The sequence below is a fragment of the Trichosurus vulpecula genome, chromosome 5, assembly GCF_011100635.1.
Source record: "Trichosurus vulpecula isolate mTriVul1 chromosome 5, mTriVul1.pri, whole genome shotgun sequence".
NCBI classification, from domain to species: domain Eukaryota; kingdom Metazoa; phylum Chordata; class Mammalia; order Diprotodontia; family Phalangeridae; genus Trichosurus; species Trichosurus vulpecula.
The window spans coordinates 39,843,101-39,865,972 of NC_050577.1; the positions used below are offsets into that span (position 1 = coordinate 39,843,101).

Here is a 22,872-nt window from a genome sequence, read left to right on the forward strand (position 1 = left end):
ACAGGTGACATTCCACGCCCTTAGAACCTTGCCTCTGCAGACAAGAGAAGGAAATGTAGCGACTTCATCCATTTGCTCTCAACTCTTCTCCAAAGTCAGCCTTGGTTACTACAATCACAGTGCATGTAGTTTCCCTTTTCTGTTCTTTCAATTTATAGTCTACAAATGAGGAAACTGAAGCTATGCCCGGGAAGCACAAGGTCAGACAGGGCCTATTAAGCTGGAAAGACCCTGAGCTAAGGACTAGTCACATCTTTCATCTGAGGACTGTGGAGTTAACTTAAGAGTGGCCGATCATAAGAAAGCTGGCAACCAGGGAAGGATGACAATTCACCATGACCATCTAATAAATCTCTGCAGGTAAATCACAGAGCTTTCAAAGTATCCCCCACATAAAACCAGTTTTAAATCATTCATCCCTTACAGTCCCTCAGTAAACCTTTGGTTGCCTAGTTGGCTTGATTCTGCGAACTAGCACCTCACCAGGCAAGGAAAAGGAAAGAAATCAATTCCAACCAGGGAATTTTTACTAGTCATCAGCATCTTTACTGAAAATTTTAATAGGAAGGAAGTTAAAATACTGGTTAAAATGAAGTTCTGGACAATCCATGGTTTCTTATTATTCATACTCCTCTTTTCCTCCTCATTAATAACCAGATTTCTTCCTGCTTGTCATTAGTCTGCATCTAGTCTCCATCAGTATAACTATCAGTATAACTGACCATACATATCGATAACAAAACCAACAGAAATCATATGATTATTTCAATAGATGCAGAAAAAGCTTCTGAAAAAATACATCACATATTCTTATTAAAAACACTAGAGAGCATAAGAATAAATGCAACTTTCCTTAAAATGATAAGTAGTATCTATCTAAAACCATCAGCAAGCATTCTCTGCAATGGGGATGAACTAGAAACCTCCCCAATAAGATTGGAGTGAAGCACAGATGTCCACTATCACCACTATTGTTCAACAGTGTACTAGAAATGCTAGCTATAGCAATAAGGAGAAATTTAAAGAATCAGCAAACAAAACAATCTTTCTTTGCAGATGATATGATGGTATACTTAACGTATCCTAGAGAAGCAACTAAAAAAATAGTTGAAATAATTAACAACTTTAACAATGTTACAGGATATAAAATTAAGCTACATAAATCATCAGCATTTCTATATATTACCAACAAGGTCCAGCAGCAAGAGACAGAAAGAAAAATTCCTTTTAAAGTAACTACAGACAATATAAAATACTTGGGAGTCTACCTGCCACGAAAAACCCAGGAACTATATGAACACAGTTACAAAACACTTTTCACACAAATGAAGTCAGATTTAAACAACTTCAAAACTATCAACTGCTCATGGATAGGCTGAGCCAATATAAAAATGACAATTCTACCGAAATTAATTTATTTATTTACTGCCATACCAAACTACCAAAAAATATTTTACAGCACTAGAAAAAAATAACAAGTTCATCTAGAAGAATGAAAGGTCAAGAATACCAAGGGAATTAATGAAAAAAAAAAGTGAAGGAAAGTGGCCTAGCCATATTAGATCTCAAACTGTACTATGAAGTGGTATAACTCATCAAAGCAATCTGGTACTGCCTAAGAAATAGAGTGGTGGATCAGTGGAATAAATTACGTACGCAATGTACAGTAGGAAATGACCATAACAAGGCAGTGTTTGATAAACAAAGACCCAAGCTTTTGGGACAAGAACTCATCATCTGACAAAACATCTGGGAAAACTGGAAAACAATATGGCAGAACTAGGTATAGATGAATCTCTTACACTGTATACCAAGATAAGGTCAAAATGGGTACATGATTTAAACATAAAATGGTAATACCATAAACAAATTAGTAGAGCAAGGAAGAGTTTACCTATTAAATCTATGGAAAAGGGAAGAATTTATGACCAAACAAGATAGCATTATGAGATGGAAAATAGCTAATTTCAATTATATTAAATTAAAAAGTTTTGTACAAACAAAACCAATACAACCAATATTAGAAGGAAAGCAGAAAGGTGGAATAAAATTTCTACAGCAAGTATCTCTGATAAAGGCTTCCTTTCTCAAATATATAAGGAACTGGGTCAAATTTATAAGAACACAAGTCATTTCCCAATTGATAAATGATCAAAGGATATGAACAGGCAGTTTTCAGAGGAAGAAATCAAAGCTCTCTATAGTCATATGAAAAAATGCTCTAAGTCACTATTAAATAAAGGAACTCAAATTAAAACAACTCTGAGCTATCACCTCACACCTATCAGATTAGGTTATACGACAGAATAGGAAAATGATAAATGTTGGAGGGAATGTGGGAAAATAGGGACACTAACATACTGTTGGTAGAGTTGTGAACTGATCCTATCTTTCTGGAGAGCAATTTGGAATTATGTCCAAAGGACTACAAAACTGTGCATATCCTTTGATCGAGCTATACTACCACTAGATCTGTATTCCAAAGAGATCCTAAAGAAAGGGGAAAGGACCTATTTATACAAAAATACTTATAGTAGCTCTGTCTGTGGTGGTAAGGAATTGGAAATTGAGGGGATGCTCATCAGTTGGGGAATGGCTAAACAAGGTGTGGTATATGATGGCAATGGAATACTACTGTGCTGTATGAAATGAAGAGTAGGATGATTTCAGAAAAACCTGGAAAGACTTATGTGAACTGATGCTGAGTAAAGTGAGCAGACCAGGAGAACATTGAACACAATTAACAGCCACACTATACGAGGACTGATTTTGACAGGCTTAGTCAATTCAAGACCCTAAAACTTTTCCAAAGGACTCATGATGGAAAATGCATTCCACATTCAGAGAAAGAACTATGATGTCAGAATACAGAGGGAAGCACTCTTTTCTCTTTTGTTTTGTTTTGTTTTCTTTCTCACGTTTCTCCCATTTGTTATGATTCTTCTATGCAACCAGACTAATGTAAAAATGTGTTTAATAGGAAAGTATGTGTAGAGTCCATATCAGATTGCAAGCTGTCTTGGAAGGGGAGGGGGAAAGAGAGAGGAGGAAGGGGGAGAAAATTTAAAACTTATGGAAATGAATGCTGAAAACTGAAAATAAATATTTTAAAAAAAAGAAATAGTTTTCCTGAAATTTAACTGAAGCCATAACTACTCTGAAGGAGAAAATTACTGCTCACTAAATCACAACGCTAAGGGTTCTTGGGGAAGGAGGAGTGCTGGTGTGACAGAGCTGGCACCTCCCCCCCAAACGTGGAACATAGAACTCGTTAGTCTACAAGCAGTCATACCCCACTGAAAAACTCAAGGGTCAAGTTAGTTGGTTGGGAATATGGCCAGGCAGCGAAAGCACACCCAGATTCAGTCTCAGAATTTGGATTCTTTCTTTGGTGACAAAGAAGACCAAAACATACAGCCTGAAGACGACAACAAAGTCATAGAGCCTACAACCAAAGCCTCCAAGAAAAACATGAACTGGTCTCAGGCCATGGAAGAGCTCAAAAAGGATTTGGAAAAGCAAGTTAGAGAAGTAGAGGAAAAATTGGGAAGAGAAATGAGAAGGATGCGAGAAAACCATGAAAAACAAGTCAATGACTTGCTAAAGGAGACCCAAAAAAATACTGAAAAATACACTGAAGAAAACAACACCTTAAAAAACAGACTAACTCAAATGGCAAAAGAGCTCCAAAAAGCCAATGAGGAGAAGAATGCCTTGAAAGGAAGAATTAGCCAAATGGAAAAGGAGGTCCAAAAGACCACTGAAGAAAATACTACTTTAAAAATTAGATTGGAGCAAGTGGAAGCTAGTGACTTTATGAGAAATCAGGATATTACAAAACAGAACCAAAGGAATGAAAAAATGGAAGACAATGTGAAATATCTCCTTGGAAAAACCACTGACCTGGAAAATAGATCCAGGAGAGAGAATTTAAAAATTATTGGACTACCTGAAAGCCATGATCAAAAAAAGAGCCTAGATACCATCTTTCAAGAAATTATCAAGGAGAACTGCCCTGATATTCTAGAGCCACAGGGCAAAATAGAAATTGAAAGAATCCATCGATCACTTCCTCAAATAGATCCCAAAAAGAAATCTCCTAGGAATATTGTCGCCAAATTCCAGAGCTCCCAGATCAAGGAGAAAATACTGCAAGCAGCCAGAAAGAAACAATCTGAGTATTGTGGAAACCCAATCAGAATAACCCAAGATCTGGCAGCTTCTACATTAAGAGATCGAAGGGCTTGGAATGTGATATTCCGGAGGTCAATGGAGCTAGGATTAAAACCTAGAATCACTTACCCAGCAAAACTGAGTATCATGTTCCAAGGCAAAATATGGATTTTCAATAAAATAGAGGATTTTCAAGCTTTCTCAGTGAAAAGACCAGAACTGAATAGAAAATTTGACTTTAAACACAAGAATCAAGAGAAGCATGAAAAGGTAATCAAGAAACAGAAATTGCAAGGGACTTACTAAAGTTGAACTGTTTTGTTTACATTCCTACATGGAAAGATGATGTGTATGATTCATGAGACCTCAGTATTAGGTTGGTTGAAGGGAATATGCACATATATATATATATACATATATATATATGTTTATGTATATATGTAATTGAATGTGTATATATGTATATATCTATGTGTATGTGTATGTATGTGTATGTATGTGTGTATATATATGTGTTTATATATACATATGTAAAAGAGAGAGAGCAGACACAGGGTGAGTTGAAGATGAAGGGAAGATATCTAAAAGAAATAAAATGAAATTAAGGGATGAGAGAGCAACATACTGAGAGAGGGAGATAGGGAAAGATAGAATGGGGTGGATTATCTCACATAAAGGTGGCAAGAGGAAGCAGTTCTGTGGGAGGAGGGGAGAGGGCAGGTGAGGGGGGAACGGGTGAACCTTGCTCTCATCAGATTTGGCCTGAGGGGGAATACCATACATACTCAGTTGGGTATCTTACCCCACAGGAAAGAAGAGGGAGGAAGATAAAAAAAAAATAAAAGGGGGGGGATGATGGAGGGGAGGGCAGATGGGGGTGGAGGTAATCAAAACAAACACTTTGGAAAGGGGACAGGGTCAAGGGAGAAAATTCAATAAAGCGGGATGGGTTGGGAAGGAGCAAAATGTAGTTAGCCTTTCACAACATGAGTATTGTGGAAGGGTTATACATAATGATACATGTGTGGCCTAGGTTGAATTGCTCGACTTCTTAGGGAAGGTGGGTGGGAAGGGAAGAGGGGAGAGAATTTGGAACTCAAAGTTTTAAAAACAGATGTTCAAAAACAAAAAAAAAAGTTTTTGCATGCAACTAAAAAATAAGATACACAGGCAATGGGGTGTAGAAATTTATCTTGCCCTACAAGAAAGGAAGGGAAAAGGGGATGAGAGGGGAGGGGGATGATAGAGGGGAGGGCTGACTGGGGAACAGGGCAACCAGAATATATGCCATCTTGGAGTAGGGGGGAGGGTAGAAATGGGGAGAAAATTTGTAATTCAAACTGTTGTGAAAATCAGTGCTGAAAACCAAATATGTTAAATATATAAATTTAAATTAAAAAAAAAAAGAAAAAAAAAATCAAGTTTTCAAACACAAAATAAAGTACATGAGCTTGCAAAGGAAACCAACTATACTGAACAGTCATCAAGTCCCAGGACCCCAGATTAAGAACCCCTGAAAATCTCCTGAGACTCTCTGGCACCCTGATTCTTAAAAACCACAGTGCTCCCTCCTCTAAACAGTTTTTAAAATGTATCATCATAACATATTTAAAATACAAATTACATGGATGAAAATTATAGGATGTGCTCCACATGAACACAAAGACCTCAGGTATGATGGTAAAAGATTCCAGATCGCCATTACCACATTTCAAGAAGCTGCCACTGGCCAGGGAGCCAGAATGGTGATCCAGGGGAAAATCCTGGCTCTGCCACTTAGCAGCTGGCTGACCTTGGACAAACAATGCAAGTTCTCTGGGTCTCAGCTTCCTCATCTCCAAAATAAGGGGACAGGACTAGATGGTTTCTAAGGTCCCTTCCAGCTCTAAAATGGTTGATTCTACAATATTACAGATTAAATTACATTTTAAAAATGAATTAGAAAAGCAAAGTCAAAAACATACCAACAATGCTGTCAAAAAAAGCACCACGGAGATGCCAATCATTCTTATCATTTAGGAAAGTGATCATGTGGGACAATAAGACATCGTTGGCCTTCTGACGTCCAAAAAATACACATAAACGTGTAATTCCATTTTCCATTAGGGTCTGCTTCACAATATTTTCTGGGTCGCTCAGTAAGGTGACAACTTTCTGCTGGACCATTTCATGTAAAGCTTGGAGTTCTACAAAGAGAGTAAAAAGGAGTCAGTATCTGTGGGATCACAAAAACCTTTCTTTACAAATACTTAAACTACAATCCTGCTAGCACCTGGCTCCCCAACTGACTTCTGAGGATAAATGTTTCTCAGAATCTCAAGCTCTGAGTTGACAGAAATGTGATCTTGTTTTGCTTCAAAAGATTAAATGAAAAAATATCCTAATTAACAAATATTGCAAATATAGTCATTATCCCTCCAAATGACAAAGGCCCATTTATGAGAATCAAGAAACACAGGGAAAATACAGGTGAGGGTATTTCCATAAGTTAATTCAATCAGGAAATTAATTAAATATTGGCTTAATTTAGGGAATAATTTGACGTACAAGTTTGATTTTAAAAACCCATCCTAGTCCCAATATGAGTTGATACAACAGACATCTCAAAAAAGGCAGGGAACCTAGAGGAGACCAAGGCAGCAATAGTTAATATTAATATACTCTTGTCCTAATTCTTAGACCTTCTGTCACAGGAAAAGAGGGTCTGGTATTCTACAACATTCCAGACGAAGTGAGCAGGGCTGCCTGCACTAGGCAGGCCACGACTGAACCCAGATGCAGGCCTAGCCACCAACTAGAACCTCTGCTATCCAAGGGGATCATCAACACCATGACCTCTCCCCCTCCCTTCTACCAGCCAGCCTAGAAGAGGATAGCAAAGCCACTTGTACCTGGTGAGCTCAAGACAAACCCAACCCCAGGTTCAGGAAGGAAATATCATCACCCACCACTTCCTTCAATGTGGAGATTCCCTATCTCATTCCTCACAAATGTTAATCAAACCTTCTCTTCCTTGCTCATGTCATCCCCCATACCCCTGCTTCCTTCCCCTTCTCTCTCAGCTGAGGATCTTGCCCCTTTACTGGATATTCAAGGTCCCCACTCTCTTCATCTCAAACCACCTGACCTCATCTCTTCCTCCCTCATCCTTTCCCTCAGTCTCTGACCCTTCTCCTTGGCAAGGCCAACTCTTTGACATGAGCAATCAATCCCATTCTCCCACAGCTTCTCCAGCAGACTGCATCTTCAATCATCCCAACTCTAACTATTACAATCAACTTCTCTCTATTAACTAATTCCAACTGCTTTCAAACATGCCCAAGTCTTCTCTGTTCTTAAAAAATCTTCACTGGACCATACTATCTTCTCCAGCTGTCATTCTGTATCACTCCTCAATTCTCAGCCATTTCTAAAAAAAGCTGCCTATGCTCACCTCCACTTCCTCCTCTTTCACTCACTCCTCAACTATGCAACCAGGATTCTGACCTCATCACTCTGCAATCTTTTCCTCAGTGCCAAATCCAATGAGCTTTATGAATCCTGTGCACTGCATCTGACACTGAGGACCACTCTCTTCTCCTAGATCTCCTCTGCTCTCCAGATCTCTCTCTCTACTCTTTCCTGGTTCTGTCTGACCTTTCCATTACTAACTTACCTCCACTGTATGCTCTGGAACTCTGGGGATTCCCTAAAAGTCTGTCCTAGGCCCGCTTATCTCTCTACACTCTTTATCCATGACCTCCAACAGCTCCTATAGATTTAATAATCATCTCTACATAGATAATTGATAGATATGGACATCTAGCCCCAATTTCTCTCCTGAGCTTTGGTTTGGCATCACTGGCTGCCAATCAGACATTTCACACTAGATGTTCCAGAGACCTCTCCAAGCAACATGCTTAAAACAGAATTCATTCTCTTTCCTTCCAAACCCACCCCTCTTCTGAACCTCTGCAGTCACCCAGGTCAGCAATTTCTGCATCATCCTCAGCTAACTCTCACGTGCTCTCCACCCACTAAAACAATGACTAAATCTCACCATTCCTACCCCTGGGACAGCCTGGACAATCACCACGTTAGTCCGGGCCCTCAATTCCTCTTGTCCAGATGACTGCAATCACTTTTTAATTGGTCTCTCTGCCTCAAGTCTCTCCACAATTCAATCTGTCCTCCAACTAGCAGGCAGAGTGGTTTGTCTGAAGTGCAGGTCTGACCACGCTACGCACTTCTCAATCAATTCCAGGAAATACCCATGGCCTCTGGAATCAAATGCATTTAAACTCCTCCATTTAACGTCTAAAGCCCTTCACAACCTGGCCCCAACCAGTCTTTTCTGCTACACTTCTACGTATACACAGAGAGACATACACTCACATGGGTGCGCGCGCACACTCATTCTTTCTGTCTCCATGCTTTCTGTCCCTCATGTCCAGAATGTCCGCTCTCCTCAGCTCTGCTTCACAGAATTCCTCTCTTCCTTCCACACCCAGCTTATGTCCTCCCTTCTATTTAAAGCCTTTACTGATCTCATCTTCCACGGCCAAGGCTCTTTCTCCCAACTTCCACAGGTGATAGTATGTGTACACACACATACACACGTATATATGTATGTGTATGTATGAATATGCATATATGTGTATGCATGTGTGTATACACATGTACATATACACACACTATATATATACATATATATGATAGCACATTCTGTATATATTGATTCTATATAAACGTATATATGTACATGTCACCCTCAATAGAATGTAAGCTCCATCAGAAGGGGGAGCTGTCTCATTCTTTATATTCTCAGGATCCAGTAAAGTACTTGGCACATAATAAACACTTCATATATGCCTGCTGATTCATAATTTTCCCAATATTCCCAAAATAACAGTAATTCCAAACTGTCATATAAAAAAGCCTTATGCAATCATACAATTCAGGAATCTATTATTCTTCTAGCCCTTAGTCTAATTTAAAGATCACTGGACCTGGAGCCACAATGACCGCGTCTAGTCATTAACTGGTGGCTCTACGTACTGTTGTGTGGCCTTATGTGCACCACTTAATCTCCCTGGGCCTCAGTTTCCTCATCTGTAAAATGAGGGACTAGATCAAGTGACCTCTAAAGTCCTCTCAAGCTCCATACTCTAGAAGTCTATGTTTCTTTGGGTGATTCTGAATCTTTTCATTCATTTGATATTTGGAGAGTGTCCACTCTACACATGACACTTTGCTAAGTGCTGTGATGGCTCCAAGAGTGAAAAGTAGGATCCTGGACTGCAGGGAGCCTTACTATAGTTACTGCACAGAGAGAAGGGACCAATTCTGAAAAGGAACTTCCCAGAAGTCATAAGAGGAAGGCTTCACTATTTATAATTTAGGACCATCACAATACACTCAGGTTAGGGGACTGAAGTTAGGATTTCTCAGCTACTGTTAACCCATGCGGGTTCAAAGATGACAGAAATGCTGGTGCAACTAAAATTTCCATGGAGGGGAAAACATGTGAGAGAGAGAGAGAGAGAGAGAGAGAGAGAGAGAGAGTGTGTGTGTGTGTGTGTGTGTGTGTGTGTGTGTGTGTATGGATACACACACACACACACACACACACATAAAATATATAAAAATTAGAATCTGAACGTGGAATTACCAAGTATGGTCAAAGTCTGGTCACAGTCTAACTGGTGACAGAGCAAAGTGGAGGGTGCGCTCACTTCCCAACCTTGTTTCTGACCTTTCCTCATCCTGGCCAGGCCTGAGCTGGTTGGCCCAGAACACACAGAGCTTCTACTACCGGACCACTCTAAGACGAAAGGCAATGAGAAAGTGAAAGCCACATTACCTGTGTCATAATTTTCACTGGGGTGTGTAACTTCATCTAATTCTTCACTATTTGGGTCATTTTCCATATTGAGATTTTTCAGCTGCACCAACTCCAGGAATCTCAGAGCTGTTTCTGCCAGCAATGCTATGTTTTCTATAAGATGAAGAAAAACAGTGAGAAAACAACAATCTTTATTAATAATCTTTATTAATATAATCTTACATCTGAATACTTTTCATTCTGTACTACCCTATCCCCACTCCAAAAAATCTTAAATCTTATAACTAAGAAAAATGTTTGAGTTTTGCAATGCATTATCAAAATAATTCAGTTGGTCAAACTTCCAATTACCAACTTCACAATACACACTTTAGTTACTTTCAAAACTATGAACCTTAGAATAATATCCCCTCTTAACCTAACTCCAACTGCTACACGTACATACTCCCAAAAAGCTACCACAAACAATGTTATTGATAAAGTTTGCGTTAACACATCATATTGAATGCCACCCTAAAGTCTGCTCTGCTCCACATAAGGCCCATCAACCAGGCCCTGTGACCAGGGCAGCTCAATCCTGGCACCCAATCTATTCTTCAGCAGGCTTAGTAAGCTTCTTCCCAGACTCTCCAAGGGGCACCATCATCTCTGGTTAGAACTCAGCTAAGAAGCTAGTCCCTCTGCTTATCTCCCCTCTCAGCAATCATGGGATTCTTTGACCCTTATCCACCCCCACCTCATTTCATGGATTGGAAATGTCAGAGGTCATGCTAAATAAAGAATGGGACTGTCAGTTCTCCTCCCCATAAGCCTATTAGTGCACCAGCTCAGCCCCGCCCACTCCAGCACCAGGAATGTTAGCACTTAGCTTCAGATCATTTGGAAAGAGGTGCTCAGGCAAGTCTCTTCCATTTATGATACCACTGCCATGTGTATCTGGTGTATCTGACCACTAGACCCAGACGGCTCCAAAGGAGAAAGTGAGGCTGGTGACTTGGACAGCCCTACCTCACTTAAATCCAATTCATTTACATGCCATGGCCTCACCTCCCTGATATCAGGATTTTCTTTGAGAATGAAGGACAAACATCAACAACATGGGAATAGCTGCCCCTTGAAATGGCTTTTCACCCAGTCATATTTTCTCAAAACTAATTAATGATAGTAGGTAAAAGTAATGCTTTTTCTTGCCTAAGAGCATCCTCTTCGCATGGACTTACCTGATGAACAGAATCTTGATTTAACAGAAAGTCACTAGATTATTAAAGATGGTATTACAAAATTAGCAGTTTACACTTTACTTGCTTCCCACCTTAACCAACACCTGACTCACCTCACTGACTTGGCCTCCTTGGAGAGGACGGATTTTCCAGGCTCACTTGTGGTTTAACACTCACATTTTAGCTTTCTGGTAAACAGTAGATGCTGAATACAATGTATATATTTTTGTGTTAAATGCTAAAGGTTGTAATGAATACCAATTGTCGTACCATGCTACACAATAAGGACTGTTGACACGATGAACACGTGGAACACTTTTTAACTGAATCCTCCCAAGTTGTCAAAGCTGTTTCACAGTTAGTAGGCCGGGGTCCCCTCCCCTCATGGTCTTCTTGGGGCCAATGCTGTATGGTCAGCGATGCTGGCTACTTGCTCTGTTTCTTTGGTCTCCTAATTGTTGTCAAATGTCTTTGACTTTGACCTTGGGAGATTTGCCTTTGCTCTACTTGATACTGTTTGGTTTACCTACTTACATTTGATAAGTAAATCAGTTAATTTATTCATCTAGTTCAACCAGTCCTATATTATATAAATATGTAACTAATAAAGACTAATTGGTATTTCTGTGGGTTCTTATTTAGGTCCTAATGCCATCCACCCTAAACTCTGCTAGGCTTCACCCACGGAAAGGAAGACTGCCACCTGCAGCAGGTACAGTGGGTCAACTCATCACTGGCCACAAAATGCCCTTCTTAGAGGGTAGGCCCCAAAATTCCACACAGCACCAACAACATGTACCACAGCACAATTCCTATTGGCAAATTCCTTTCAGACAATGACAATACCACACTTAATGTGTACATACTAACCAGAGGATTGAACACTCTCTTTAGTCCACCAAATTATCATGCAGACATAGAGGATTAGTTTTGATTTGCTAAGAAATCCTTCAAGCTGAAAGGAATGTTTCCAGCATTGCTGGCAGTCTGATTTTAGGGTGAGGCAAACAGTTAAGTCATTCAAGTCAAGGTGGGGGTAAGTGAAACTCCACGGAGGACAGGGAATCCAAAGCGTGTTTACTAATCATCAAACAGCCAGGAAAAAGAAATTGTGACCACCGACTCCAATCTTAGTCAAGCTAAATTACTCTAACAGGGACACAGGGAACCCCAAGACACGAGGGGGTTCCCAAGGGCTCTCTATTTCAAAACTCCAAAGACTCATGACTCCACAGGGACCTTCTCGCTCTAGGACACATCCCAACCCCTCTACCACCTAGGAGATGGATCTGTTCTGAGTTCCTATGAATAATAAACTCATTGCTGTGCAGCCACCCTGGTAATGCACTTCTCCAGACTTCACTAGGCCTCTCCTCACCCAAAGGTCCACATGGCCAAAGTCTTCCAGCTTGGCAGGACCTGCTGAGGTGGACCCTCCATGAGAAGGGCCTCAGTGAACTCTGGCTCACCTCTACACCATTCTGAGGCATTAGAGTAAAATGTTACTGGGCAGGGGAGCTATTAATTCTTATTCCAAGTTACTCAAATGCAGCTGCCAGATTTTCATTTGCAATCCCTATGAAATTATAAGAATCGGTTCTATGCAATCATTACTGGCTACTTCTGAAAAATGTCAACAGTATGAAGACACACAGAAGTCATCAGAGTTGTAACCTGATAACATAATCTCAGAACTTCTTTTCAATACACATGATCTTAGTGCTATATGTCAAAATTAAATTCCCACTAAAATTGAAGAGACTTATGTAAAAGTTACAGCCACTAACTTAGAAAAATTTCTATAAAATCATTAATCAGAGGATAAACTCTTACCAGCGTAAGCAAGCCTGACAATAGTTGCCTCATCTTGAGCCAAATGTGCTATTCCTGGCAAAATGTACTCAGGATAGATATTGATATCATTGCGGGGCACCTCTCTGACAAGAGCCAGAACCTTGGTGAGTGTCCTCACAGCTTCTGCCCTCACCCTGGGCACAGAGTCATTGCTAAAATGCAAAAGATACGGCGTGATGCGATCCAGAAGAATCTCCACACTTAACCTCGGGGCCAAGTGCAGGATGAGCTCCAAAGCAGCCAGCTTGGAGTCACAGGACTTGAGGGTCTGCAGACAGGATGTTATAACAGACACCAAAATCACCAGCCCATTCTCCTTCGTCTCTCCCTCAGCTTTCTCTGTTCGATCGTGACCACAGAGATTGTGGACGATGTTATCCAAATCCTTCCTTATGACCAGGATACGCTCATCAGCAGAGAGGAACGTCTCCTTGGCAAACTGGGCCATATAAGGCTGCAGGAACGTGTAAAATATTTCAGGGAAGGCACTGCCACGCTGCTGCTTTAAGTAATCCTCTGCCTCTAAACGTTTATCAGGCTCACAATGGATCATCTGGGTCACCTGCACCAAGCATGAATGAATCAAAGGGAATGGAGACACGAGGTTAGAAATCCTAATAAAACTAAGATGAAAAATTACATAAGCAACTTTGTGATGGAAATTCATAACCAAGTATCCTCAGAGCAATGCAGCAGCTGGGGGAAGTCTAAGCTAACGTCCCCCTGCCCACATCAACGGGCCTGGAGCATACCACAGGACCAGAGAACAGGTCTGAGTGATGCCAGTGACCTTGACTTGGATAGAAAGCCATGGGCTGGAGAGGATGCTGATCAACATACATCAATAATAAATGAGTCATCCAAACTGCCACCTGGATCTCACTGATTATTGGGAGGTCAAAAACTCAGCAAGATGAAAATGAGGATCATAACTCCACCTACATCTCAGGAGTTTGTGAGAATCAAATTAGCCAATATTTGTAAAGTGCTTGGCACAAAGTACGTGATATATAAATGCACACCGCTACACTGTTATCATCATTTCCTCAGGATTAATGAAGTAGTGACTTATCTTTTGAATAAATTCCCTAGGCCAGGATACTGTTAGTGGTTCTGTCTCCTCAACCTGCTGAAAGTACTGGCCTCCAGGGTCTTGGAGGCATGGATGGTCCCAAAATGGGCAGATAATGAATTCTGTTAACTGGTGTCCTCTCGTGACTACCTCTGTTCCCCACTGGCTTTTAAGACTAAGTAACAAAGGGTGGTGTCTGTGTCTGTGCCTCATTTCCTACATTTCTCCTCTCCTTTTCCTCACTTAAGGAGAAACTGAAGGATACTCAAGCAATCCAAGGAAACGAGTATTAAGTGAGAAACTCAGTCAAACAGGCTTCGGGTCTAACACGGGAGAGAGAAGGCACGCCAATGCGCTGCTTTCACAGGGGGCTTAGGGGCTTTTTTGCCCAGTTCCAGGTTCAGACCGTTCCAGACAAATGATGGTGCCAGGTACCAGGTTAAGATGTCTTTCTACAACATCCTTATCACAGACTTTTCCAATTACAAGCTAACCACACTTACCAATTCTCTGATGCTGCGGTCTTCAATTTTGTTCAGCACTTGTTCAGGGAAAAAATGTCCATTTCTATAAGCTAAAAGCTGGGACAAGTCAAACAGTGGGACCCCTTCGGTAAACAGCTCAGCTATCACACAACCTGGAAAACATAAGGTGCAACCTCTACAGCAAAGGAGATACGACAGAAACTAAATTCAACACACTTTATCCACACAGAGTCAATGTTTCAACAAATTCCTAGAACTCAAACATTAATGTAAATGAAATGAATTTACTCCTGATAACAGTAAGAGCTGGGGTTTACAGAGATGGTATCTTACATCCATTATTCTACTTTAGGGTCACAAAAAGACACAAATAGGTACCATGGGTATTACTGTCCCCATTTTACAGAGGAGTAAACTGAAACTCCAAGGGTGTCTGTGACGGTGCCAAGATCCACAAGCAATACTGAACCATACAGTGTTGACCAAATGGGGAGAAATCTCATTTTTACAGGTCCAGAGGCAGTGCAGTATTGTGAAAAGAACCTAACATTTGGAGCCAGAGAACCTGAGTTCACAACCCAGTTCTGGTACACACGTCCCTATGTAAATACTAATTTGCTGGATTGGGCAATTTGTTCATTTACAAAATAAGAGAAATGCATAAGATGGTCTAAGGTCCCTTACAATCCCTAACCCAGGACCTCAAATGCACAAAGTCTCATCCATCGTTTTTCTCATTGCAAGGACAGAAACAGGAGTCTAGGAAAACTGTTTTCCTCCTGTTATGCTAAAAAAAGACTGTCTGAAGTTAATCACCTAAGCCTGGTCACCAGATCTTCCATTAAGAAAGGACTGCTGATAAGGCAGCTCGTGCTGCTCACCTTAAACTTGTGCAAGACTCAATAACCCCAGAACTGCAAAGTAACCCATGTACCCGAGCAGAAAAGGACATTTCCCTGAATCACAATACGCACTCAAACAGGCTGAAAGGAGGCCTTTCATTTCTACCTAGTGGCAGAGGCAGCTCCTGTGTGATGACCATCATCCATAGAACTGAAGCCCACAAGTGTTTTGTTCTCATCTATGTAGTGGAGGTTGTGAAAGATTGGTTTACTGGGGAGTTTTGTTGTTGTGTGCAAATGCGGAAGTCTGGGGAAAGAATTTATATTTACGTTATGGTATCTATCTGTGGTGTCTACGCTGTTTCAGGATTGCCAGCCACTCACAAAGCTTGGGACATGTGTGTCTTGAGTGAGAGCCAGAAAAATACAAATACCTTCCTCGAATCAGTAGATAGGAGCCATTATAATGGACCAAAGGCCTAGAAAAATGACACTCAACTTCCAGAGAGGCCACATCCAAACCAATTACTGATTACTGAACCACTGACCTCTTTCAGAAGAGGGAAGGAAAGCTGTATGACACAGGCCAAACATAGGCCCGCTCAGGGTGAAAGAAAATGGAAGTCTCGGAGGTGACTATGCAATCACGTCTACAAAAGGAAGTCTACAAAATAATGGAATGCTAGATTCAGGAAGCACCTCCTGAAGATTAAAAATGATTAATTTTGGAAAGAATTTTGAAAGGTATTATTTCTGCAACAAACAGAAGGCATTAAAGCCTCTACGCCTCCCCCAAGAAGTGAGAGAAATGAGACAGACTAAAAACTATAAACAGACTCAAGAAGAGCTCACATAAATACTCTGGTCAGAAATCTACAGGAGATTAAGAAAAACCAAAATGTGACCACAAGATAAACTTATGAAGTGAATATGATAGTGGACAACTTCCCAAATATCCCTTGGTGTCACTATCAGCGACAGAAGAGTAGGCTGGACCAAGTATAAGAAGGACCCAGAATAACAATATTTAAGTCATTCTATCTCCAACTCCAAAAAGGGCTTGTGGCCATGAGCTCTACAGATACATTCCTGGGATGCACAAATGCACTACAGAATCTTTAATCATAAATTTCCTAACTTGTTTAAAACTGGCTTCAACTTTTTTAGGATAAAGAACTCAAATAGATTACTCGTATGCAATATGTAAACTTATGGAAAAACTTAAAAGAGATCATGACAAAATTCACAAATATGGGCATTTTTGTCTAAAACAACCAATGCTCCATTTACAGTGTATCTGGAACATAGTGAGCTTTTGCTAAAAATATAGTGACTTCACACAAGGGCATTAAGTGCTGGATTTTGAGGCCCAAAGACCTGACTTCAAATCCTGCTTCACATATTTACTAGCTGTGTGACCCTTGGAAAGTCACTTAACTTCTCTGTCTCAGTTTTCTCACTTACAAAATGGGAACAATAATACCCCCCAAGGCTGTTGTAAGCATCAATGAAATAACTCATGTAAAGCTCTTGGCAAACCTTAAAGTACCACAGAAATGTCAGTGGCATCTATTGGAAAGAGAGTTGTCATGCCAATAAATTAACATCTCAAGATCTAACCAACTAAAGCAATGCAAGTCATTATCATTGCAATGTGGAGGGGGGTGGAAGGAACAATATCCTTCACTTAGCAGCCACTCAAATCTACCTGCTGAAAAGATGTCCATTGCACGCTTCAGCTCCCCTCTTGTCCTCTGGTTGCTGTTTGTCAAGTCCACTAAGGGGGTGGAAGGATCTTTCATGCACTCTAATTCCGTGGCAAACATGCCCCCGTCAACAAAGCGTTCAGGTGCTATATAACAAGTTCTTCTCCGTGATGTGTCAAAGAAATAGTTGAAATCGGCAGGGTTGTCTTCTGGAAGATATGTAGGTTTAAAACTGGCAAAGTCTGTTAGAAGAACCCAATTCCAACTGGTTACCATGACATTCTCAGTTTTGATGTCCCCATGACGGACCCCAGATTTGTGAGCTTGGTCCACAGCAGTCAAGATTTGGAAAGCAATCCACCGCTTTTCAATATTATTTAAGAACGGACGGGTACTGATTCGATCATAGAGGTTGTCTCGGACATACTGCCTGAAGAGCAGAGCTGCTTTTTCGGATGTTTTTTCTGTGGCCCTCTGGAACGGCAAACAGTTCTGGGCTGAATTAAGTCTTATTTTCAGCTCTTCCAGTTCCTGTTTATAGCTAGTTAAAGGTAATGTTGGATCCTGAATTGCAAAGACCTTCACCACCACCAAACCTTCTCTGTGCTTGGCTCGAGCAACTTTAAAAAACCGAGTACTCCCAAGGCTTTTGTCATATTCAAAATCATGGATGTCTGAAAAATAGCTGTCCACAGAAAGGATCTGGGAGGGGGCGATGCCAGCCAGCTGGTTTCCCATAATGACAGAAATCTCTGTCAGTATCGTCAAGATAGGATACCTACAAAAAAAGATCAATGAAAAGGACGACACGGGAGGCAATCACATTCCTTCATGCGCCCTCCCTTTTTCCTAAGAGATACATGGACTAAACACTTTCACTGAGACTGGCAGAACTTCACTATTCTCTATATTCAGAACGCTCCTACTTGAAAATGGTCTGTCACTAAGATCTAGCCATCTGGGAAAATAAAGAGAAATATGCCACATAAGCAGTAAGCTGAAAATGTTAAGAATTTATATTTCTTGATTTAAAAAGAAACTCAATTCAAAAAATATTTACTTAGCATCTAGCATAAGCTCAGTTTTGTGGCCAGGCATAAAAGAAGCACCACCCTACCCTGGTGTGGGGGGGGGGGGGAGGGGAAGAAAAACACACAATACTAACACTTACTCATTCTATACAAGTAGTCAGCTGAACTGCCACAAAGGCAGAACAGAAAAGGCTAGCTATCTCAGCACAGTACCGTGAGAAGAATGGGAGTCAGAGAACCTGGTTTCAATTCACTAAATGCTTATATTGCCACGGGTAAGTCACTTCCACTCTCACCTGTACAAATGAAGGGCTTGAACTAAACCTCTAAGTTTCTTCTAGCACTACATCTACCATCCTATATATTATCCTAGACCAGGGCCTCGAGGCCACATGTGGCCTTCTGGGTCCTTGGATGCAGCCTTTTAACTCAGTCTAAGTTTTATAGAATAAATCCTTTTATTAAGGGGATTTGTCCAGTGAAGTTTGGATTCAGCCAAAGGGCTGCATTTGAGGACATAAAGGGCCACCTGTGGCCTCGAGGCCAGTTTCCCCTTCCCTATCCTAGTATTCTTGAGTTACATTCTCACATAGCTCTTATTAATGTGCATCAAAACACCTGGTGTATTAGAAAAGGTGCTAGATTTGGATTCAGAACACCTGAGTTCTGACACTTAACAGCTAGTGGTAGCCAATTAAATCAGCAATAATTGGACCTCAGAGGCTAAGATATAGCCAATGTCTGGAACTGGATGTCCCACAGACATCTTAAACTCCAATGTCCAGAACTGAACTCATTATCCTCCCCCATAATAGCCTCCAAACTTCCCTATTAATGTCAAGGGCACCACCAGCTTCCCAGCCTTCCAGGCTCACAACTTGGATGTCACCCCTGACTCTTTGTCTACATCTACTAGGTGGTCAGGTCCTGGTGATTTCACCTTCATGACATTTCTCACGTGTCCCACCTCACCTATGCTATAGTCTGCTGGTTGGTCTCTGCCACAAATCTCTCCCAACTCCAATCCATCCTCCACTGAGCTGTCAAACTGATCTTCCTAAAGTACAGGTGTGACCATGCCACACAACCCCAACACTGCCATTCTATCAATTCCAGGGGCTCCCCATTATCTCCAGGATTATCTCCAATCTGTCCTGAATCTCTCGTTTGTACATAATCGTTCAAAAGCTGGTTCCCTGTCAGACTGTGAGCTCTTTGAGAACGTGGATCGTCTTTCACCATCTTTTGTATCCCCAGAGCCTAGCACAGTGCCTGGCACATAGTAGGTGCTTAGTAAATGCTTAATGACTCCAGGATTAAATACAAAATCCTCCCCTTAATAATCTGGCTACTCCTAGGTTTCCAGTCTTCTTACACCCTGCAATCTTCTATCCCTATCAGCAATCCAATGATGCTGGTCTCCCTACTGTTTCTCACATGACTTCATTTCCCAGGCTGTGCATTTTCACTGGCCATTCCGATACCAAGAATGCTCTCCCTCTTCATTTCGGCCTCCTGGCTTCCGGCGCATCCTTCAAGGCCCAGCTAAAATCCTACTTTGTACACGAAGCCTTTCCCAACCCCCCTTCATCTCAGTTCCTTGCCTCTGTTGATTGATTATTCCGTATCTACCCTGTACATAGCCTGCACATAGTTGCCATGCATGTTATCTCCTCCATTAGACTGTGAGCTCCTGGAGAGCAGGGACTCTGCCTTTCTTTGTATCCCTAGTGCTCAGCACAGTCCCTGACACACAGAAAGGACAGTAAAAGCTCAATGACCAGCCTAACCAAGTCTTGCTTCCTTCAACCATAATATGGGGATAAATAATAGCCTCAATACCTACCTCACAGGGCTGTTGTGAGGATCAAATGAGATAAGCTTTGTAAAGTGCTTTGCAAACCATCAAGTCCCCTGTAAAAGGTCATGAGACTTCCATTCCACAGTGGGGAGAGAGGGGAGAGGCAGAGTAGAATCTTGGCCAAAGCTGTTAAAATTAAAGCAAAAATAAAGGGAAAGGAAATTAATAAACGGCAGTGAAAACGGCTGCTGCCAGACTCTGCTGCGGTTGAAACAAAAACAAGACCCAGGTTCTCAAATGAGCTGCACTTCCCAGTTTTGAAAAGCAGAGAAAAACAAGAAGATTCAGAGGAAACTGAGAGGCAGGAGTGGGGAATCTGAGGCCTCGAGGCCACATGCGGCCTTCTAGGTCCTCGCATGTGGCTTTTTGACTGAGTCCAAGTTGTACAGAATAAATTCTGTTAAGGGGATTTGTTCTTTAAAGTCTGGATTCAGTCAAAGGGCCGCACTCGAGGACCTAGAGGGACATATGCGACCTCGAACTGCAGGTTCCCCACCCCTGAAGTAGACCATCCTCCAGAACCAGAGTTGAGGGGAAAGAGCTCTAAAAGGTGGGGGAGGGGAGGAAAGGGGGGTTATGGGTGGGGGGGAGACTCTAGCCCTGGAGGAGCACCAGGGAGAAAATCACAGGAAGTGGAGGCAGAATCAGGCCTGGCGGGGCTGAGGGGGAAAATGAGGAAACAGCCCGGGGTGAGGGGTGGGGTGGAGGGAGGGAACCAGTGGGGGCGGGGCCAGGGGTAAGGACCAGTCTCGGGAGTTTGGGGGGGGGGGGGTAGGACCAGCCCCGAGGGGGGAGGCCTGGGGGAGGGGCCGTCTTGAGCGAGGGGAGTCTTTCGCCCCGGGGGCGGGGCGGCCCGGAGGAGGGAGATGGGGAGGGGAACAGAGGGACCATCCCCCCTGCCCCGGGCCCGGCCCAGCCCACCCGCCGCATCTCGCTCCCGCACCGGCCTCCACCAAGCCCACCTCGCTGCGTGCGGCCGGAGCCCCGGGCGGGGAGAAGGACGGACGGACACTCGCGGGGTCCGGCCCACGGACGCCCCGGCACCTCCCACCCCCGGCTCCCCAGCGGCTGCGCCAGGACCCGCAGCCCGCGGGGAAACCGACCGGTCGGACCTCACTTCCGGGACGCTGCGGAAGTGACGTAAGGGGGAAAGGAGGAAGCGCTCCGAGGAGCCCCGGTTGCTAGGCGACGAGGAAGGCGGAAGACGCCGAGAACTCAGAAAAACTAGGAGCCCAGACCATCCATCCAGCCCGCCGGTTAATGAAGTGCCTTCTGAGCCCGCTTTACTGGGACTAAAGGGAAACAATCCCTGTCCCCAAGGAGCTTGCATTCCAATCTGTGGAGACAACATTTACATAAACAGGTAGATATCCAATAGATACAAAGTAGTAATTGGGGAAAAGGGCGCTGGCACCTGGGGGGATCATGGGGAGTGGGGTGGGGGGAGAGGGGGAAATGCCAGTAAAATCATCTTAGAATGTGGTACTCAGAGGCAGCCAGGGATTCTGAGAGGCAGGCTGTCCAAGCAGGGGATAGATGGAGTGCCACACAGTCGGCCAGGACCGTAGAGCCATGAAGGAGAGTAATATGTAATATGTAAAATGTAACATGTAAAAAGCCAAGGAGAGAGGGTTTAAAGTCAGGTTATGAGGGTGCCTGAGACGCCAAACAGAAGAATTTAAAATTGATCCTAGAGGTAACAGGAATCCACTGGAGTTTATTGGGGAGGGGGAGGAGATGATCAAGCTTGCACCTTAGTTTGAAAAATCACTTGGGCAACCTTGTGAAAGATGGATGAGAGAAGGAAGAAACTGGAGGCAGGGAGACCAGTTGGGAGGACATTGCAATAGTCCAGGTCAGTGGAGTGATGAAGGCCTGAATCTAGTAATAATAATTATAGTTAGCAAAGCTCTTTACAAATATCTCATTTAATCCTCACCAATAACCCTGTGAGGTATGTTATTATCCCCATCTTACAGACAAGGAAACTGAGGCAGACAGAGGTTAAGTGATTTACCCAGGCTGTCACTAGCTGGTAAGCATCTGAGACAGGATTTGAATTCAGGTCTACCTGATCCCAAGTCCAACATGCTTTCCCCTGTACCTCCTAGAAGCCTCAACTATGGTAGTGGGTGTCTGAGTAGAGAGAAAGAGAGAGAGATGAGAAAGATGGTGTGGAGAAAGAAAGATAAGATTTAGAAACTGATTGGAATGGGAGGGAGAGATAAATGAGAGTCTAGAGTGAAGGATGACACCCACAACCAGAACTTGGGACTTGGGTGACTGGCTTTCTTGGTTTCTTTCATGTCTCAGGTAAAGGCCTATCTTTCCCAGTTCTTAGAACATTTTCTCTGAGATCATCTCCAGTTTATCCTGTATGTAGCTCGTTTGTACATATAGTTTATCTTGTATGTAGCTGTTTATAAGTTATCTCCCCTATTATACTGTGAGCTCCCTGAGATCAGGGGATGGTTTTTTGCCTTTTTTTAATCCCCAGTACTTAAGACAATGTCTAGCCCATAAAATGGCACTTAATAAATGCTTGTTGACTTGTCTTGGAAGGTTGGTTGTGCCATCGACAAAAATAGGGAATTTCTGAAGAGGGTGGGTTTAAAGGGAAAGATAATGACTGCTTTGGAAATATGTGTTTGAGATGCCTACATCTCAGGAAACTGAGGCCCAAGAAAGATTTTAGTGACTTGTCCAAGGTCACAGGGGTAGTAAATGGCAGAGCCAGATTCAAACAAAGGTATTAGTATTCCAGCTTCAGCACTCTTTCAACTGTACCCCACAGGTCTTCTGAG

General features: G+C 42.4%; 1 protein-coding gene across 1 annotated transcript in view; it reads right to left on the reverse strand.

Moving 5' to 3' along the window:
- PIK3R4 (phosphoinositide-3-kinase regulatory subunit 4) overlaps positions 1–21,205 on the reverse strand; it is a 70,891-nt gene extending 49,686 nt beyond the window's left edge. The window contains exons 1-7 of the mRNA XM_036760161.1: positions 21,031–21,205; positions 20,054–20,194; positions 17,179–17,954; positions 14,647–14,780; positions 13,051–13,633; positions 10,016–10,150; positions 6,138–6,359 (exon numbers count right to left, since the gene is read on the reverse strand). Coding sequence (XP_036616056.1) covers positions 6,138–6,359; positions 10,016–10,150; positions 13,051–13,633; positions 14,647–14,780; positions 17,179–17,914 — 1,810 coding nt within the window. The 5' untranslated portion in view covers positions 17,915–17,954; positions 20,054–20,194; positions 21,031–21,205. The remainder of the gene's footprint in view (positions 1–6,137; positions 6,360–10,015; positions 10,151–13,050; positions 13,634–14,646; positions 14,781–17,178; positions 17,955–20,053; positions 20,195–21,030) is intronic.
- Positions 21,206–22,872: the final 1,667 nt, after the last annotated feature.